At 41.6% G+C, this 18,188-nt stretch overlaps 1 protein-coding gene across 1 annotated transcript in view; it reads left to right on the top strand.

Moving 5' to 3' along the window:
• Positions 1-17,696, top strand: part of LOC135557172 (potassium channel subfamily K member 3-like) — a 51,405-nt gene extending 33,709 nt beyond the window's left edge. The window contains exon 2 of the mRNA XM_064990379.1: positions 14,620-17,696. Coding sequence (XP_064846451.1) covers positions 14,620-15,557 — 938 coding nt within the window. The 3' untranslated portion in view covers positions 15,558-17,696. The remainder of the gene's footprint in view (positions 1-14,619) is intronic.
• Positions 17,697-18,188: the final 492 nt, after the last annotated feature.

Here is an 18,188-nt window from a genome sequence, read left to right as displayed (position 1 = left end):
GTTTGGACTTGTTACTTTGTTAAGGACATTAAAGCGTTTTTTCCCGTTTACTTTGCTCTCTGCGTTTGACTCCTCATCCATCGTTAGAGAAACACCCACCACAAAAGGACCAAGCTGCGTGATAACGGGCAGCAGCAGAAGAAGCAGCGATCGCAGGACTCCTGGACATTGGAGCGAGATCTGGACTATGTCACTACTTGGGAGGAGATAGACAGGTGGTCGGACAACCCAGGGAGAGTGCCGGAGCCCGCCTGGGATTCTCTGGAGCATTGTGAGGAGGGATACTGGCGAATGGAGTCAGCACGGCGGCGCGGAAGGAAGCCCGAGAGGCAGCCCCAAAAATGTTTTGGCGGGGTTGCACACGGGGAGTGTGGCTAAGTCAGGTAGGAGACCTGATCCAACTCCCCGTGCTTACCGGAGAGCGAGAGAGACCGGGCAGGCACCGTGGTATGTGGTGGAGCGCACGGTGTCCCCGGTGCATGTGCATAGCCCGGTGCGGTACATTCCAGCTCCTCGTATCGGCCGGGCTAGAGTGGGCATCAAGCCAGGTGCCATGAAGCCGGCTCTACGCATCTGGTCTCCAATGTGTCTCCTCTGGCCGTCTTACATGGCACCAGCCTTACGCATGGTGTCCCCGGTTCGCCAGCACAGCCCAGTGCGGGCTATTCCACCTCGCCGCACTGGCCTGGCTACGGGGAGCATTCAACCAGGTAAGGTTGGGCCGGCTCGGTGATCAAGAGCTCCAGTGCGCCTGTACGGTCCGGTCTATCTGGTGCCACCTCCACACACCAGCCCTCCGGTGGCAGCCCCCGCACCAGGCTGTCTCTCCGTCTTCTTCCTACAGGTGTTCCCGCCTGCCTAGTGCTGTCAGAGTCTTCCTCCTGCCCACCAGAGTCTCCCGTCTGTCCTGAGCCGCCAGAGTCTCCCGTCTGTCCTGAGCCGCCAGTCAGCCAGGAGCCGCCAGAGCCGCCAGTCAGCCAGGAGCCGCCAGTCAGCCAGGAGCCGCCAGAGCCGTCAGTCAGCCAGGCGATGCCGGAATCGCCCTTCACTCCGGCGCTGCCGGAGTCTCCCGCCTGTCCGGCGCTGCCGGAGTCTCCCGCCTGTCTGCCGTTGCTGGAGTCTCCCGTCCATTCGGGACCCGTGGTGAGGGTCCCCAGTTCGAGGTCGGCGACAATGGTCGCCGCTCATAAGAGGCCATGGGGGCGGTTGAGGAGGCGGACAAAAACTATGGTGAAGTGGGGTCCACGTCCCGCGCCAGAGCCACCACCGCGGACAGACGCCTACCCAGACCCTCACCTATAGGTTCAGGTTTTGCAGCCGGAGTCCGCACCTTTGGGGGGGGGGGTACTGTCACGTTCTGACCATAGTTCTGTTATTTTATTCTTTGTTTTCGTATGGTCAGGGCGTGAGTTGGGGTGGGCAGTCTATGTTTGTTTTTCTATGTTGGTTTTTGTGTTCGGCCTAGTATGGTTCTCAGAGGCAGGTGTCATTAGTTGTCTCTGATTGAGAATCATACTTAGGTAGCCTGAATTCACTTTTGGTTTGTGGGTGTTTGTTTCCGTGTGAGTGTTTGGACCACACGGTACTGTTTCGGTTTTGTAAATTCACGTCATCATTTATTGTTGTGTTTGTGGTGTATCCTCGGTTTTGGGTTTTCCCTGTCCGGGTTTGTGTAACTAGGTTTTTGGGTTTGTTTTGCACCTGTGTTTTAGGGCATTCACCCATGTTTGGACCTGTTACTTTGTTAAGGACATTAAAGTGTTTTTACCCCATTTACTTTGCTCTCTGCGTTTGACTCCTCACCCATCGTTACAATGAGCTTCGTGCAATGGTCGTTTCCCATCAGAACCCAAAATGTAAGCTTGTTTTACTCCAATGTTTGTAAACAATGTAAATGTAAACAAACTCTGAAGCTTTAAATTAAAACATGATTAAAACTATGATTTTTATATCCTAAATAGTCAGTCCTTCCATCCGTAGCTCTGTCTATGAATTTGATTGAGATTTCTCCAGATTTTCACCAAAACTGTGGTAGGGCAACCGCTTTGTTATGGTTTCAATTAAGGATTCTAGCTTTAATATTAGCAGAATGTTCCAGTAACATTTTCTCCAAACCAGTTTAATTGAATCCAGACATGATTGCTGAAGAATGTTTATGGATCGTTTTTGGAATACTCATGTCATAACATCACACTTTATGTGAGCATTGTGGAAATATTCCCTGCTTGTTTTTATGGGTGTTTCAAATAACATCTCCATCAACATTAGCAGAATGTTTCCGTAATATTTTCTTACAACCATTTCTATTTCTCTACATTATTTTAATGTTTTTGGTTATCATCCTAATGTTACATACAACGCTAACTAGAACTTAATCAAATCAAATGAGCTTTATTTGTCACATGCGCAGAATACAACAAGTGTAGACCTTATCGTGAAATGCTTACTTACAAGTCCTTAACCAACAGAGAAGTTCAAGAAGAGTTAGGAATATTTACCAAAATATTTGCCAAATAAACTAAAGCAAAAAAAATATAAAAAGTAACTCAATAACACAACAATAACGAGTCTATATACAAGGGATATCGATATCGAGTCAGTGTGCGGGGGGTACAGATTAGTTGAGATAGCAGCAGTGCACAAAACAATCAGGGGTGGGGTCATTGTAAATAGCCTGGCCATTTGATTAATTGTTCAGCAGTCTTATGGCTTGGGGGTAGAAGCTGTTAAAGCGCCTTACAGTCAGATGCCGAGCAGTTGCCATACCAGGCAGTGATGCAACCGGTCAGGATGCTTTCAATGGTGCAGCTGTAGAACTTTTTGAGGTTCTGGGGCCCCATGCCAAATCTTTTCAGTCTCTTGAGGGGGAAAAGGTTTTGTAGTGCCCTCTTCACGACTGTCTTGGTGTGTTTGCACATGATAGTTTGTTGGTGACGTGGACAACAAGGAACTTGAAACTCTCAACCCTCTCCACTACAGCCCCGATGTTAATGGGGGCCTGTTCGGTCCGCCTTTTCCTGTAGTCCACGATCAGTTTCTTTGAGGAAGAGGTTGTTGTCCTGGCACCACAAGGTCAGGTCTCTGACCTCCCTATAGCCTGTCTCATCTTTGTCGGTGATCAGGCCTACCACTGTTGTGTCAACAGCAAACGTAATGATGGTGTTGGATTCGTGACTGGCCTTGCAGTCATGAGTAAAAAGGGAGTACAGGAGGGGATAGAGCACACACCCCTGAGGGTTCCCTGTGTTGAGGATCAGCGTGGTGGATGTGTTGTTGTCTACCTTTACCACCTGGGTGCGGCCCGTCAGGAAGTCCAGGATCCAGTTGCAGAGGGAGGTGTTTAGTCCCAGGGTCCGTAGCTAAGTGATGAGCTTTGAGTGATGAACACTGAGCTATAGTCAATGAGCAGCCTTCTCACATAGGTGTTCCTTTTGTCCAGATGTGAAATGGCAGTGTGGAGTGCAATAGAGATTGCATCATTTGTGGATCTGTTGGTGTGGTATGCAAATTGGAGTGGGTCTAGGGTTTCTGGGATAATGGTGTTGATGTGAGCCATGACCAGCCTTTCAAAGCATTTCAAGGCTACAGATGTGAATGCTATTGGTCGGTAGTCATTTAGGCAGGTTACCTTAGTGTTCTTGGGCACAGGGACTATGGTGGTCTGCTTCAAACATGTAGATATTACAGCGTCAGACAGGGAGATCAGTTGGTCAGGGCATGCTCTGAGTACTTGTCCTAGTAATCCATCTGATCCTGTGTCCTTGTGAATTTTTACCTGTTTGAAGGTCTTACTCACATCGGCTGCGGAGAGCGTGATCACACAGTCGTCCAGAACAGCTGATGCTCTCATGCATGTTTCAGTGTTACTTGCATAGAAGTTATTTAGCTCATTTGGTAGGTTCGTGTCAATGGGCAGCTCTCGGCTGTGCTTCCCTTTGTAGTCTGTAATAGTTTGCAAGCCCTTCCACATCCAATGAGCGTCAGAGCCGGAATAGTACGATTCGATCTTAGTCCTGTATTGATGGTTCGTCGGAGGGCATAGCGGGATTTCTTCTAAGCTTCCGGGTTAGAGTCCTGCTCCTTGAAAGCGGTAGCTCTACCCTTTAGCAGCCCGACCTGCGCCCCCTTTTCCTCCGTCTTTTCTTCACGCAAATTATGGGGATTTGGGCCTGTTCCCGGGAAAGCAGTATATCCTTCTTGTCAGACTCATTAAAGGAAAGAGTTTATTCTAGTTCTTGGTGAGTATTCGCTGTTCTGATGTCCAGAAGTTATTTTTGGTCATAAGAGACGGTAGAGGCAACATTATGTACATAATAAGTTAAAAAATAAGTGGAATCTTAGATAAAGTTCTGGGAATTTTCACAGTTTGCTTGGAATATGACAAGACTAGTTTAATGTAGCCATCAGTGCTGGAAAACTATGCTAGCCAAATATGGTTTGGCAGCATCGCAAAGCTATGGGACCTCCTAACAAACTCCATTGTTATTGATGCAGATGTTCTTTGCTTATTGAACCAACAGGTGTCCCATGTTTTACAGTCTATCTGATGTCTAGAGTTGAACCCACCACCCACAGATTATTTTTTGCTTCCTGCTGTGGCAGTTTAACATTCAGCATCCAGCCTTGCACAGGGAGCTCCAGATGTCAGAGGACATCTAGTAAGGGATGAAGCCCAGAGTTTATGATCCCACCTAGGGCACTTCTGCTGTCATGGTCCCCTTACACTTGTAGCTGTCTTCAGATATAATAAAACTCCTCTCAATTACAATGTTAGGTCAATTCTAATTATTCATATCCCAATGAATTATTATCCCCAACAATTCCACAAATCTGCTACAATTTCAATACAACTTGAAATGTTTTAAAACTAATCCTGTAACTCAATTGTGTTTTAATGTGTTGCTGCCTATGCTATGTAGTCGTCTTAGGTCTCTCTTTATGTAGGGTTGTGTCGTCTCTCTTGTCGTAATGTGTGAAATTATGTACATTAATTCCATTAACTTTGAAAATACTGAATTGCAATTAATTTCTTAAGATTAACTATTTTACCTTAATTAACTTAAATTCCATACAAATTGAATTGAACATACATTCTCTACTTTATGAGTTCATTCAGGAACTTCAGTAAAATTTCAAATTAAATTGGAAATAACGCCAACCCTAATGTGGGTATCATGTCTTGTTATGTAATCTTTATACCGTTAGTCCTTTTCAAGTCCCAGTTGTTTACATTGTCATGTGAAAATACCTCATACGAAAGGCCTGTTAGACATTGCCTAATGCTTGCAATTTCATGTTGTCTTGAACTCATGACCAAGGTTATTTGATTTCCAGCTTTTTGCCAGACATGGGTCTGTCTATACTGCACCTCAGCCTTTCCACAAATTCCTTCTTTTATAGATTCACCCCCTTTGTGAATCCTGGCCCATTTGCGAGGTGATGTACTGTACGTGCTCTGCAGGTTGATAAATGGGTGGTGTTCCTCTTCTCTTTGGCGAGAACATAATGTGCTCTGTAATCAATGGAAATGTAATAATGACAGAGACAGGGGGCCCTAACAGGCACATTATGCATCAGGTGGGTGCCTCTGAAAGCACACGTCACGATGAGGGAAACTAGTCTATACACTCTCATCTGTACACAAGACTGAACCACTTACCACTTAACCGGCTGCCACAGCCATGAAGGTGACCGAACATAGATCATATTGTTTAAAACCCTGCTACAGGTTTTGTAAGAAAAACATTTGGAAGATATCAGGAATTTAATTTTGAAAATCTGTGTAAAGGTTAATATGACTCAAAGCTGCGTAAAGCCGAGCAAAGGCCTGATAAAATTAATATGGGGGATTAAAAATTGTGAACACATTCTTTAAGGGAGAGATTGCACAACGACCAAAGTCCCTCTATGGTCTAGACTATGTTCAGGCCTTGGGGGGTAACAGACTTAAACTGTTATTTCTGCCGTTGTCTGAATCAAACACTCAATACAATACTGCTAGTGGGTCTTGTTAAAATCCTTTATAATATCTTTATGTACATATTCTTTATCCCTTTAAACTTGTGTGTATAAGGTAGTAGTTTTGGAATTGTTAGGTTAGATTACTCGTTGGTTATTACTGCATTGAAGGAACTAGAAGCACAAGCATTTGGCTACACCCGCATTAACATCTGCTAACCATGTGTATGTGACAAATACATTTGATTTGATTTTTTAATTCTTTGCCTATCTGATGGGTTACTTTTTTGAGTTTTTCTCTGCTGCCCCATGTATGACAAATATAGTGTTGTCTTTCACCTAGCCTACATACTAAACTGTAAAGTGTGTTAACTTCTATGAGGCTGAATCATCATAATAGAACAACTTTATTGCTTTGTGTACACCAGACCGCTTCGTTGCTGCATAAAATTATTTCCCCAGAATTATATAATTTCCCCAAATTAAAGGCGGGGGGGCTGAGAGAGGAATAAAGAGAGGGTGCACCTGTGTGCTTGTGAGTTTTATCAAGTCCTCTCTTCTCCTTAATCTTGGCCACTTTGCAAGTTTCCTTTTTTTCCGCTATGGAAATTGCATTATTAAAAAAAATGTACTCTGGTGCCACGTTTGTGGCATTTCTCATTGACGTGTCTCGTTTAGTTTCTAATTCAAAAACAAAATATATCTTTAATTTAGGACAAAGGGGTCTTAATAAACATTCCCAGATGGTTATAAACTGAGTGTACAAAAACATTATGAACACCTGCTCTTTCCATAACATAGAATGACCAGTTGAATCCAGGTGAAAGCTATGATCCTTTATTGATGTCACCTGTTAAATCCACTTAAATCCATGTAAATGAAGGGGGGAGACAGTTTAATACGGGATCAGTGTCCCTAAACTGGGACGGTTGTTGCTAATGTGCGCTAATGTGACTGGAATGACGTTGTATACAAAAGCCAACTTTTTGGGACATAGACATGTCTTATATGGGCAGAAAGCTTCAATTATTGTTAATCTAACTGTGGTACCCAATTAATAGTAGCTATTATAATGAAAAAATACCATGCTATTGTTTGAGGAGAGTGCACAACAGCAAAGCACTTTTATCACGGCAACTGGTTTGATACATTCACCTCTGAAGATAAATAATGTACTTACATTCAGTAATCTTGCTCTGATTTGTCATCCTGTGGGACCCAGAGATAAAATGTAGCATTGTTTTGTTTGATAAAATCTATTTTTATGTTAAAATGTAGGATCTGGGTTCTACAGTTTGAACCAAATGCTGTCTTTGGCTCCACACCCACCCCGCCCAGCCATCTAGATGTGTGAAAGTTCATGTATAAGCTAATGATTCATCATGTATGAAACTCCTGGGAGTGTGTAAACTTACATGTTTTATTACCATATCATTTTTGTATGTTCTCTACAGTTATGTATTTGAAAATGTATCAATTGACCAATTCGGCACATTTGGGCAAACACCAGCAAAACTTGATACAAAATATTGTGCAGTAATGTAATTCTTCACTGGATCAGTCTGAATCGTTGCACACACACTGCTGCCATCTGGTGGCCAAAATCTAGATTACACCTAAACTCCTATCAGAATGCATGGCCTTTGTCTTGCACTTCAAAGATGGAGAAAAAAACGTAGAAAATGCACGTTTTTTTTGTTTATATTATCATTTACAAGATCCAATGTGTTATATTCTCCTACATTAATTTGACATTTTCACAACCTTCAAAGAGTTTCCTTTCAAATGGTATCAAAAATATGCAAATCCTTTCTTCAGGTCCTGAGCTATAGGCAGGTAGATTTGGGTATGTTAGTTTTGGCAAAAAACTGGATTGTGTACGTGTGCCATTCAGAGGGTGAATGGGCAAGAAAATATTTTAGTGCATTTGAACAGGGTATGGTAGTACGTGCCAGGAACACCAGTTTGTGTCAAGAATTGCAAATCTGCTGGGTCTTTCACACTCAACAGTTTCCTGTGTGTATCAAGAATGGTCAACCACCCAAAGGACATCCAGCCAACCTGACACAACTGTGGGAGGAATTGGAGTCAACATGGGCCAGCATCCCTGCGGAACACCTTCAACACCTTGTATTTTTATTTAACCTTTATTTAACTAGGCAAGTCAATTAAGAATAAATTCTTATTTACAATGACGGCCAAACCCAGACGAAGCTGTGCCAATTGTGCGCCGCCCTATGGGACTCCCAATCATAGCCAGTTGTTATGCAGCCTGGATTCAAACCAAGGACTGCAGTAAACCCTTCTTCCATGAGATGCAGTGCCTTAGACCACTGCACCACTCCGGTTTCTTAGACCACTGTGCAACCAATGAATTGAAGTTGTTCTGGGGGCAAAAAGAGGAAGGAGTAACTCAATATTAGGAAGGTGTTCTTAATATTTTGGACACAGTGTATATCATGAGTTAGAAGATTATGAATAATTTGTGATGAGTGAGTATGTTATTGCAGAAATAAATAGGCCTATGTTAAAAAATTATCAATGTTCAGAGGCAGTTAGTGTTTAATTAATTATGAAAGTCTTATTATTATTTTTTTCATTTTGAGCACCTGCCCCCTGAAAGGTCTGTGCACGGCCCTGAGTGGACTCTTTACCTGCCATAGAGGGTGATGGTACACTTCTCCACTTTTCCTCTCCCAGTGACTCTAATCATTTTGAACAATGTGAGTGGCCCCTGGAGGAACAACTGCGTGCCGGCCAGAGAAACTGACACATCCTGACTCGGGAAGGCAAAGTCATCAGGTCGTGGTGAGGGGACACGGGGTAAAGGGCGGTATTGTGTTGTCACATGGGCCTCTCCAAACTAACTTCTGGGACTCCTGGAGTAGAGCGTACAGTTAGAGTAGTAGAGTGTCCTATCATCATATACCCAGGCTGAAGGTCTGTGTGCAGTGTGGAGTAAAGAGTGTACTTACTAACAAAACCTAGGTCTGCACAGTCATTTACAGAGCAGTTCTACAGTCATCCATAGCTGACAGTTTACTGTATATGTAGGGTGAAGGACCGATTGCCTTTCAACAGTCTTGAAGGAATTCCCAAATAAGCTGAGCACTTGTTGGCTTCTTTCCTTCACTCTGCAGTCCAACTCCTCCCAAACCATCTCAATTGGGTTGAGGTCAGTTGATTGTGGAGGCTAGGTCATCTGATACAGCACTCCATCACTCTCCTTAGTGGAGGTGTGTTTTGGGTCATTGTCCTGTTGTCCTGTTGAAAAAGAAATGATAGTTCCACTAACCGCAAACCAGATGGTATGGTATGGCGTATCGCTGCAGAATACTATGGTAGCCATTCTGGTTAAGTGTGCATTGAATTCGAAATAAATAACAGACAGTGTCACCAGCAAAGCACCCCCACACCATCATATCTCCTCCTCCATGCTACACGGTGGGAACCACACAAGCGGAGATCATCCGTTCACCAACTCCGCATCTCACAAAGACACAGCGGTTGGAACCAAGAATCTCAAATTTGGACTCATCAGACCAAAGGACCTATTTCCACCGGTCTAATGTCCATTGCTCATGTTTCTTGGCCCAAGCACGTTCTCTTCTTCTTCTTACTGGTGTCCTTTACTAGTGGTTCCTACGCAGCAATTTGACCATGAAGGCCTAATTCACTCAGTCTCCTCTGAACAGTTGATGTTGAGGTGTCTGTTACTTGAACTCTGTGAAGCATTTATTTGGGCTGCAATTTCTGAGGCTGATAACTTTAATGAACTTATCCTCTGCAGTAGGGGTAACTCTGAGTCTTCCTTTCCTGTGGCGGTCCTCATGAGAGCCAGTTTTATCATGGTTGGTTTTTGCAATGTTTCCAGATTGACTGACCTTCATGTCTTAAAGTAATGATGGACATCAAGGACAACTAAAATCATAACAGCAGTGCCAACTGTATATGTTTGAGTGCATGTCTGGCACTATTTACATGTGCGTGTGTCAGTGTATGTGCGTATTTGAATGAGAGTGTGTGTATATGCATGTGTACAAACACCTGCACGGCATCAGCCTCGGGCAGACTGGCATTAGCTGTAAAAACACTGCCCCTCAGTGTCACTTTTATTTTGAAAGGATACGGCCTCAGCGCATATTGTTGCTGACTTTCACAACGTTACGGCTACACACAAGCGTCGGTGCGCTTTCCCGCTTTACCGCACATCAGTACTGTTGAAATGGCTAGCTCCGTTCGGACTTGGAAGGAATGGCTCGCACAGGTTTCCTACCTGGCAGATATTTTTGATCATCTGAATTCGCTCAATGTATCAATGCAAGGGAGGGGCACAATCGATTTGAACAGAGGGACAAAGTGGATGCCTTCCAGATGAAGTTTACGTTTCGGCAAATCATGTTTCTAACGGGAGTATTGGCTTGTTTCCCAACGCTGATTTCGATATTCAGAATCTGATCAACAAAGAGCACGGCGACACAGTGAAAAAAAATACGTTAAACAGCATCATGTCAAGCTGCAGGGAAGGTTTTGCAACTACTTCCAGGAGGAGAACGGGAGACAAGACGACTGGACACGGGACGCCTTTCGAGTGGAGCACGCGCACACAAACACAATAAAATTAACATGTTTATGAGTTATTGTTCAATAAGTTAATTATTGTTAATTAATTCTGACATTTATATTACTGGTTAAAAACATACACTTTTTTAAAAACTTTATGGTTGTGAAACTTTTCACATGGTAATTGATGATTAAGAATTCCTAATGATTACTGTTTTTTCTATTTTAAAAACTGGTACGTGTTACTGTTTATTAACATTATTGGACTGGTACGTGTTACTGTTTATTAACGTTATTGGACTGGTACGTGTTACTGTTTATTAACATTATTGGACTGGTAGGTGTTACTGTTCATTAACATTATTGGACTGGTACGTGTTACTGTTTATTAACATTATTGGACTGGTACGTATTACTGTTTATTAACGTTATTGGACTGGTACGTGTTACTGTTTATTAACGTTATTGGACTGGTACGTGTTACTGTTCATTAACATTATTGGACTGGTACGTGTTACTGTTTATTAACGTTATTGGACTGGTACGTGTTACTGTTCATTAACATTATTGGACTGGTACGTGTTATTGTTCATTAACATTATTGGACTGGTACGTGTTACTGTTTATTAACATTATTGGACTGGTACGTATTACTGTTTATTAACGTTATTGGACTGGTACGTGTTACTGTTTATTAACGTTATTGGACTGGTACGTGTTACTGTTCATTAACATTATTGGACTGGTACGTGTTACTGTTTATTAACGTTATTGGACTGGTACGTGTTACTGTTCATTAACATTATTGGACTGGTACGTGTTATTGTTCATTAACATTATTGGACTGGTACGTGTTACTGTTTATTAACGTTATTGGACTGGTACGTGTTACTGTTCATTAACATTATTGGACTGGTACGTGTTATTGTTCATTAACATTATTGTACTGGTACGTGTTACTGTTCATTAACGTTATTGGACTGGTACGTGTTACTGTTTATTAACGTTATTGGACTGGTACGTGTTACTGTATATTAACGTTATTGGACTGGTACGTGTTACTGTTCATTAACGTTATTGGACTGGTACGTGTTACTGTTCATTAACGTTATTGGACTGGTACGTGTTACTGTTCATTAACCTTATTGGACTGGTACGTGTTACTGTTCATTAACATTATTGGACTGGTACGTGTTACTGTTCATTAACATTATTGGACTGGTACGTGTTACTGTTCATTAACATTATTGGACTGGTACATGTTACTCTATATTAACCTTATTGGACTGGTACGTGTTACTGTTCATTAACATTATTGGACTGGTACGTGTTACTGTTCATTAACATTATTGGACTGGTTCGTGTTACTGTTTATTAACATTATTGGACTGGTTTTGAAGTCATGTTCTGAGTCTGATAATGTATTAAACCCCACTCCTGAACTCGTCTCCTAATTAAAATGGCTTATTCTCTTGAATTTATAATAAATATTTTCTCCGTTAATATGACCCATGAGACCCATGAGACAGTCTATTTTGCAAGTGAAGCCTGCCCAAGAAGGCAGCTGCAATACAACATTACAAAACGTAATCGTCAACAGTCCATAATATTGGGTCGCGACTCAATTGTCATTGTCAAATTTGGGTCCCCAGGCAAAGCCAGTTGATAACCACATGTCTAAAGAATACATACCAGAACAAGCACACAAAATGTGGTGGATACACAATCTTCTGAAGCTAAGATATGATACATTAATATCCATCACATCCACAACCATTATGGATGTTATGGATACCATAACACTGAAAAGGGATAATGAAATGAACAGAGAAACCAATTAAAAACCAGATAAAACATGAATGAGAGTTAGTTTGAAATAGAATGTTTCAAGATGATCCGATGTAAGGTGAAACTCTTACAAAACTTTTTCCTTAAAAAACGTTATGGATTATTACATTACCTGTCCCAGTCACCCCACTATCTTCACAAGACTATAGGTAATGCAAAGAAACCCAAGACACTTCAATTTGGTCTGTATTTATCCAATATCAGCTAATCTTCACAATTTATAGTGGAGAGTGCGATAATTTGAGCCAAAGGGGGAAATTGAGACACACCCTTGTTTCAAGGAAACCATACACAACCTTTTTTTGTATATACTTAGGAAGAGGTCATCGTTTCACGGAGTCTGTCAAGTAAGAAACAAGATGGAAAACGTAGTAAGCAAGTTAGGTGCAAAAAACAGGTTTTCCTCAAATTAATTGATAGTGTTTCATCATGCTTGTATATAAACTAAAGTTGATCATTTTAAGATTGAGAGAGAGAGAGAGAGAGAGAGAGAGAGAGAGAGAGCGAGACAAAGAGAGAGGGGGAGATGAGAGAGATATGAGAGACAGAAATATTGAAGGAGGTTGAAAATAAGAATCGAGGCAGTAAATCTCCTGCCACATTTGTGTCCTCGTAAGCACAGTGTATGAAGAGATATATGCTGTAAATTGTCTGAAAAATATGTTAGCGTAAAGCATCTTAATCTGCCCGATAGGACAAGGTGAAGAAAGATAGAGATGGAAAACTCATCTGAAAATAACATGAAACGTCTCAGGATAGGAAGATGAATGCTTTAACGTACAGTAGATTAAACTAGAACTAGCCAAGTGTCGTCAGGATGTTATTTCGTCTCACTTCGGAGAGGAAGAGCCAAGCCCAGGGCAGCTTTCCCTTTCAAGGCAGTGCGGCGGGTCAGATTTTAAACTCATTTGCCTTCAGCGAGACAGACGAGTTAACCACATAGGTTGGTGTGACAATAAAACCAGAGCCCTTGAAATTAAATCAAACAGCAAAGTAATTACATGCAAACAATTGAACAGTCTTTTCTGGCACCATTGTTATCTGACACCGGGTTGCAAGGATCTTGCATGCAACTGGTCCGCCGCATGTGGAAATATATATTTCCCTTGACAACCATGTTAAAGTACACGTGTGTGGGATGGGGTGTGTGTGGGATTGAGGTTGACTGCACTTTTGATAAATCGGTTAAAGCTAGATTTTTCAGCCTGAATGATATTTCACCTAAAATGTGCCAGGGTGCATGGCAGATCACTCGTTCAGTGGGTTTATCAGCTTGGTCAGCTCAGCTGGTGTACCCATGGAATGAGTCCTTTCTTCAGAACTGCTGTGAAGTGTTGAAAAACCCTTTATTCTATCATTCCAAGTGGTTTTAAGTGGCTCTATCAGTAAGTGCAAGATCACTAAAACCTGTTTCTCATCTCATATCAACCCGTTTTAAGTTTTAAAAGAATTGCGCTAATCATATTTCATTATTGCTTGGCCTTCTGAAGTTGGGCTTTCTGCTTAAATTGGGTGTCTCTATTTTTTAGACAGTCTTTGTCCTTTCTTTCCCTTGATCAATCATGTCAAAGCCTGTTCAGTTGGCCAGGTAACACCCTAGCATACTGAATACATTTTGTTTCCATTATGCAGTATCTGTGTACTGTAATTAATGATACAAACCTTGTACAATACACTGAGCAGAAAAATGTTCAAAAATAATACCCTTAACTGATCTTCCTTCAATAAGAGAGAATATTCATATTGACAGCAAGTGCATCTCACCCAAAACAATGTAAGGGGCTAATTAGAAGCAACTGTCCTTAGTGGTCTATACTTGCCAAACCCCAGAGAGACTGACTCGTTATGAATAATTGAAGGCCTTTCTCCCCCACACAACATCAACACTGAACCATTCTCACCACCACTACTGCTGCACATTCATAACTCCCTTGTATTCTGCCAAAATCCTATCTGGAGCCCCTCAAAATTAGGAATATTAAATTGTGTTGAATTTCAAAACTGTGGCACTTTCGACCTTCATCCCTAATTCAATTGACTAAGTAACTCAACTAAGTAACTCAACTAACTGACTAACTCAAAAGACTAACAACTAAAGAAGAAACTCAACTAACGCGACTGACTAACTAACTCAACTAACTCTCACTCACTAAACAAAGTAACTCAACAAACTCAATTGAATACCTCAACTGACTTCATTTTGTCTGTTCCAACCCACTGACTCTCTACTGCTGTCTCTCTCTGTCTTAGGGTACGGCCATGCGGCCCCCAGCACGGATGGAGGCAAGGTGTTCTGCATGCTCTACGCCCTGCTGGGCATCCCTCTCACCCTGGTCATGTTCCAGAGCCTGGGCGAGCGCATCAACACCCTGGTGCGCTACCTGCTGCACCGCCTGAAGAAGTGCCTTGGCATGCGGCGCACTGAGGTCTCCATGGTCAACATGGTGGCCATTGGCTTCATCTCCTGCATGAGCACGCTGTGCATTGGAGCACTCTCCTTCTCCTACTTCGAGGGATGGAGCTTCTTCCACGCCTACTACTACTGCTTCATCACGCTCACCACTATCGGCTTCGGGGATTATGTGGCACTGCAGAAGGATCACGCTCTACAGACCAACCCCAAGTACGTGGCCTTCTGCTTCATCTACATTCTCACTGGCCTGACCGTGATCGGAGCCTTCCTCAACCTTGTCGTGCTGCGCTTCATGACCATGAACGCAGAGGACGAGAAGCGTGACGCCGAGCAGCGCGCCCTCCTCTCCCGAAACGGCCAGGCCGGAGGGCACAACCACATGCGCTGCACCCCCGACTTGCCCTCCTCCTCCTCAGCTGCCTCTGGGTGTGGTGGAGGATCAGGGAACAGTGGTGTGGGGGGAGCAGGGAGGGGGCTGCGAAACGTCTATGCGGAGGTGCTCCACTTCCAGTCCATGTGCTCCTGCCTGTGGTACAAGAGTAGGGAGAAGCTGCAGTACTCTATCCCCATGATCATCCCCCGGGACCTGTCCACCTCGGACACATACATGGAGCAGGGGGAGGCCTTTTCCTCCAACCCCCTCCACCCACTTCACTCCAACGGCTGCATCTGCAGCATGCACCATCCCCACTCTGCCATCAGCTCTCTGTCCACGGGCCTGCACAGTCTTACCCCATACAGACTAGGACACAGCAAGCGGCGAAGCTCCATATAGAGGCCTGGAGGACGCAATGCATATAAAACCAAGCCCCACCTCTTCTCTACCACATGGAAGGACTGTGGCACTATTTTAGATGGACTAAACCAAGAGCGCTCAACTAACAGTCCTCATGGGATCACTGTCCTGTGGTGATTTGTTTTGCACTGGCACTTAAGTGATCGATTAATGTCACTGATTTTCGAAAAACAAGAATAGGCCGAAGTTTTGACCCTTGAACTATATCTTTACTATATTTTCAGCATCCTTTCACATTTTGCCGTATTTAAGGTTGAAGTTCATGATCTTCAATATTGGGAGATTGTTTGAATGATAAGAGGACATTGCACTATGAGAGACATATTTTCATGTGAAAGCGAGGATTATTAATTTGAAGAAACTGTGCATCATAAGCCATACTTGATTTTATGTTTGGTGAAGTGATACTATTATTTTTTACAAATAATATTATCACTTCAATATATCACAAGAGTTATATAGAAGTGTTACTCTCAGTAATCATCAATAAAAACATAAATAAAAACTCCCAGTAGTCATCAATAAAATAAATGTAAATATATTTCTCATATGAATACAGTTTTTAACCAACGTAGTTACTAGGGAAGAAGGTATATTTTCAGTTAAAGTATTCTAAAATCTCAGTCGACTCTGTCTTGAGTCTGTAACTGATGTTCAGTTTCAAGCTGAACACTTTTGATCTGCTTTAGTTACTTACTGTATCTTTCTCTCAATCCTCAAGACCTATCATACTTTGTAAAAAGTATTGTAATTTTCTTTCTAATGCTTTTTTTACATCCATATAATTGATTTACTGTATGTTTGTTATTCATTTGTTTTATGTTTTCATGATAGGGTTTTACTGAGAGCATTTGGGCTCACTGTGTATACTGTAGTAGACAGTCTAATTTACTGCTGCACTTTATAACATTATTGTGCTTTAAGGCACTGGAATTTATGCTTACTCACCTGATTTTTTGGTACCTAAATAATTTATTCTTATAGGTGTAATGCTCTTAAATATTGTCTAAGGGAGATTTGTAATACCCTATGAAAGTGACACACATTTTTACTTCTGGGATCCTTGTTTTGTAGGCTTAGAATTTGCTTCAAATTTGCATCGTCAAATTCATATTAAAATGTATATGTATTTTCATATGAATTAACTTACCATATGCCGGTTTTCAACGTGTGTGTGTCATCCAAGAAGAAGCACAAATCCAAAAAGCTACAGCTGTTTCATTTGAACTACACAGGGTATTGGTTCGGATGTCTTTTGTCTTTGGTTCAGTTGGTTGAAATAGATTTTTAAATGCCTTTTTCGCATCCAGAAAAATATGTCTACATCTGGCTGTCATAAAAACCAAAATATGATGTCTTGACGTTATGAAAAATTATATATTTACTTTTAATCTGTTTATTTTCCATCTCCTCAACCAGAAAACCAATTTATAACCAGAAACCTACATCATTATGAGGTCACATGGCACGTTTTGTCGACTGGGAATGCACATCTTCAAGCAGATAGAGCGTCTTTGGTGAGGGTCATATGGTTCACAAGTTAATGATTTACTGAATAATATTTATGTTATAGAGAAATGAGATTTGTTTGAAACATCATGAGATGCTACTATGAATGTTTAACAGATTTTAAATTTAAACTCTTTTTGATTCAATCACTTCAGATTGATTTGAAGATTACAATTTCTTTGAGTTGGAGTTATTAATCACATTTTCTTAATAAAGTATAGAAGTTGGAAATGTAATACCAACATTTCTTTTTTAATTGTATATATTCTGATTGGGTGATAATGGTAACCAAAGTGAAAGTTAAAATCTCAGTTCATCACAGTATTTTTCAACAGCTTGGTGAATTGTTGAGAAAAAATAAGAAACCCGCACACTGCCCTTGCTAGTATCACCGCTCCCCACCAAGCCCTACGTATCGGCCTCAAGGCAAAAGCAGTGTGTGGGTTTCTTCTTTTTTCTCAATCTTATTCAACTGTTTCCATGAACCTGCAACAAAGATAGCTCAGATTTGCGATTACCTTTTGAATTTTGAATTACAGTATGTAATTGTTGCCTGGTGGGACATCAGTATGTATTTTAAATAGTTAAATAAAATAAAAGAATAATACAATCAAAATGCGCTTAATGATGTGACGAAACAATGCACATGTGGCTAAATTATGTTATCTGGTGTAGTATTTTCAAGGATTTCCTTTATATCTGAACAGATAGGAGTAATTATATAATTTTATATAATTCCAACACCCCCCTTCCTGCGGCTAATGAACAAATCTTATTATTCAATGGATTGTGGTGAGTAACCCCATATGATGTTATTGAGTAGGTAGGCCTACTGTTGTAATAATATTGAAAATAATCTATCAGCAAATAGCCTACAATTACAAGATAATAATTTCAGTAAGTCAATGAAAAAGTGTTTCTACCTAATCATTTATTTTATTTTCTGTTTAGCCAAGTGGTTTTAGTGCCTATAGGAAGTCTACACCCTCCTTGGATTTCTTCAAATTTTATTGTGTTAGAAAGTGCGATTAAAATGCAATTATAATTTTTTGTCAACGTACTACACAGAATACTCTAATGTCAAAGTGGAAGATTGTTTTA

Source organism: Oncorhynchus masou, chromosome 16 (assembly GCF_036934945.1).
Source record: "Oncorhynchus masou masou isolate Uvic2021 chromosome 16, UVic_Omas_1.1, whole genome shotgun sequence".
Classification (NCBI taxonomy): domain Eukaryota; kingdom Metazoa; phylum Chordata; class Actinopteri; order Salmoniformes; family Salmonidae; genus Oncorhynchus; species Oncorhynchus masou.
Note: the sequence above shows the minus strand (reverse complement) of the source record. Positions and strands in the feature narration are given on the sequence as shown.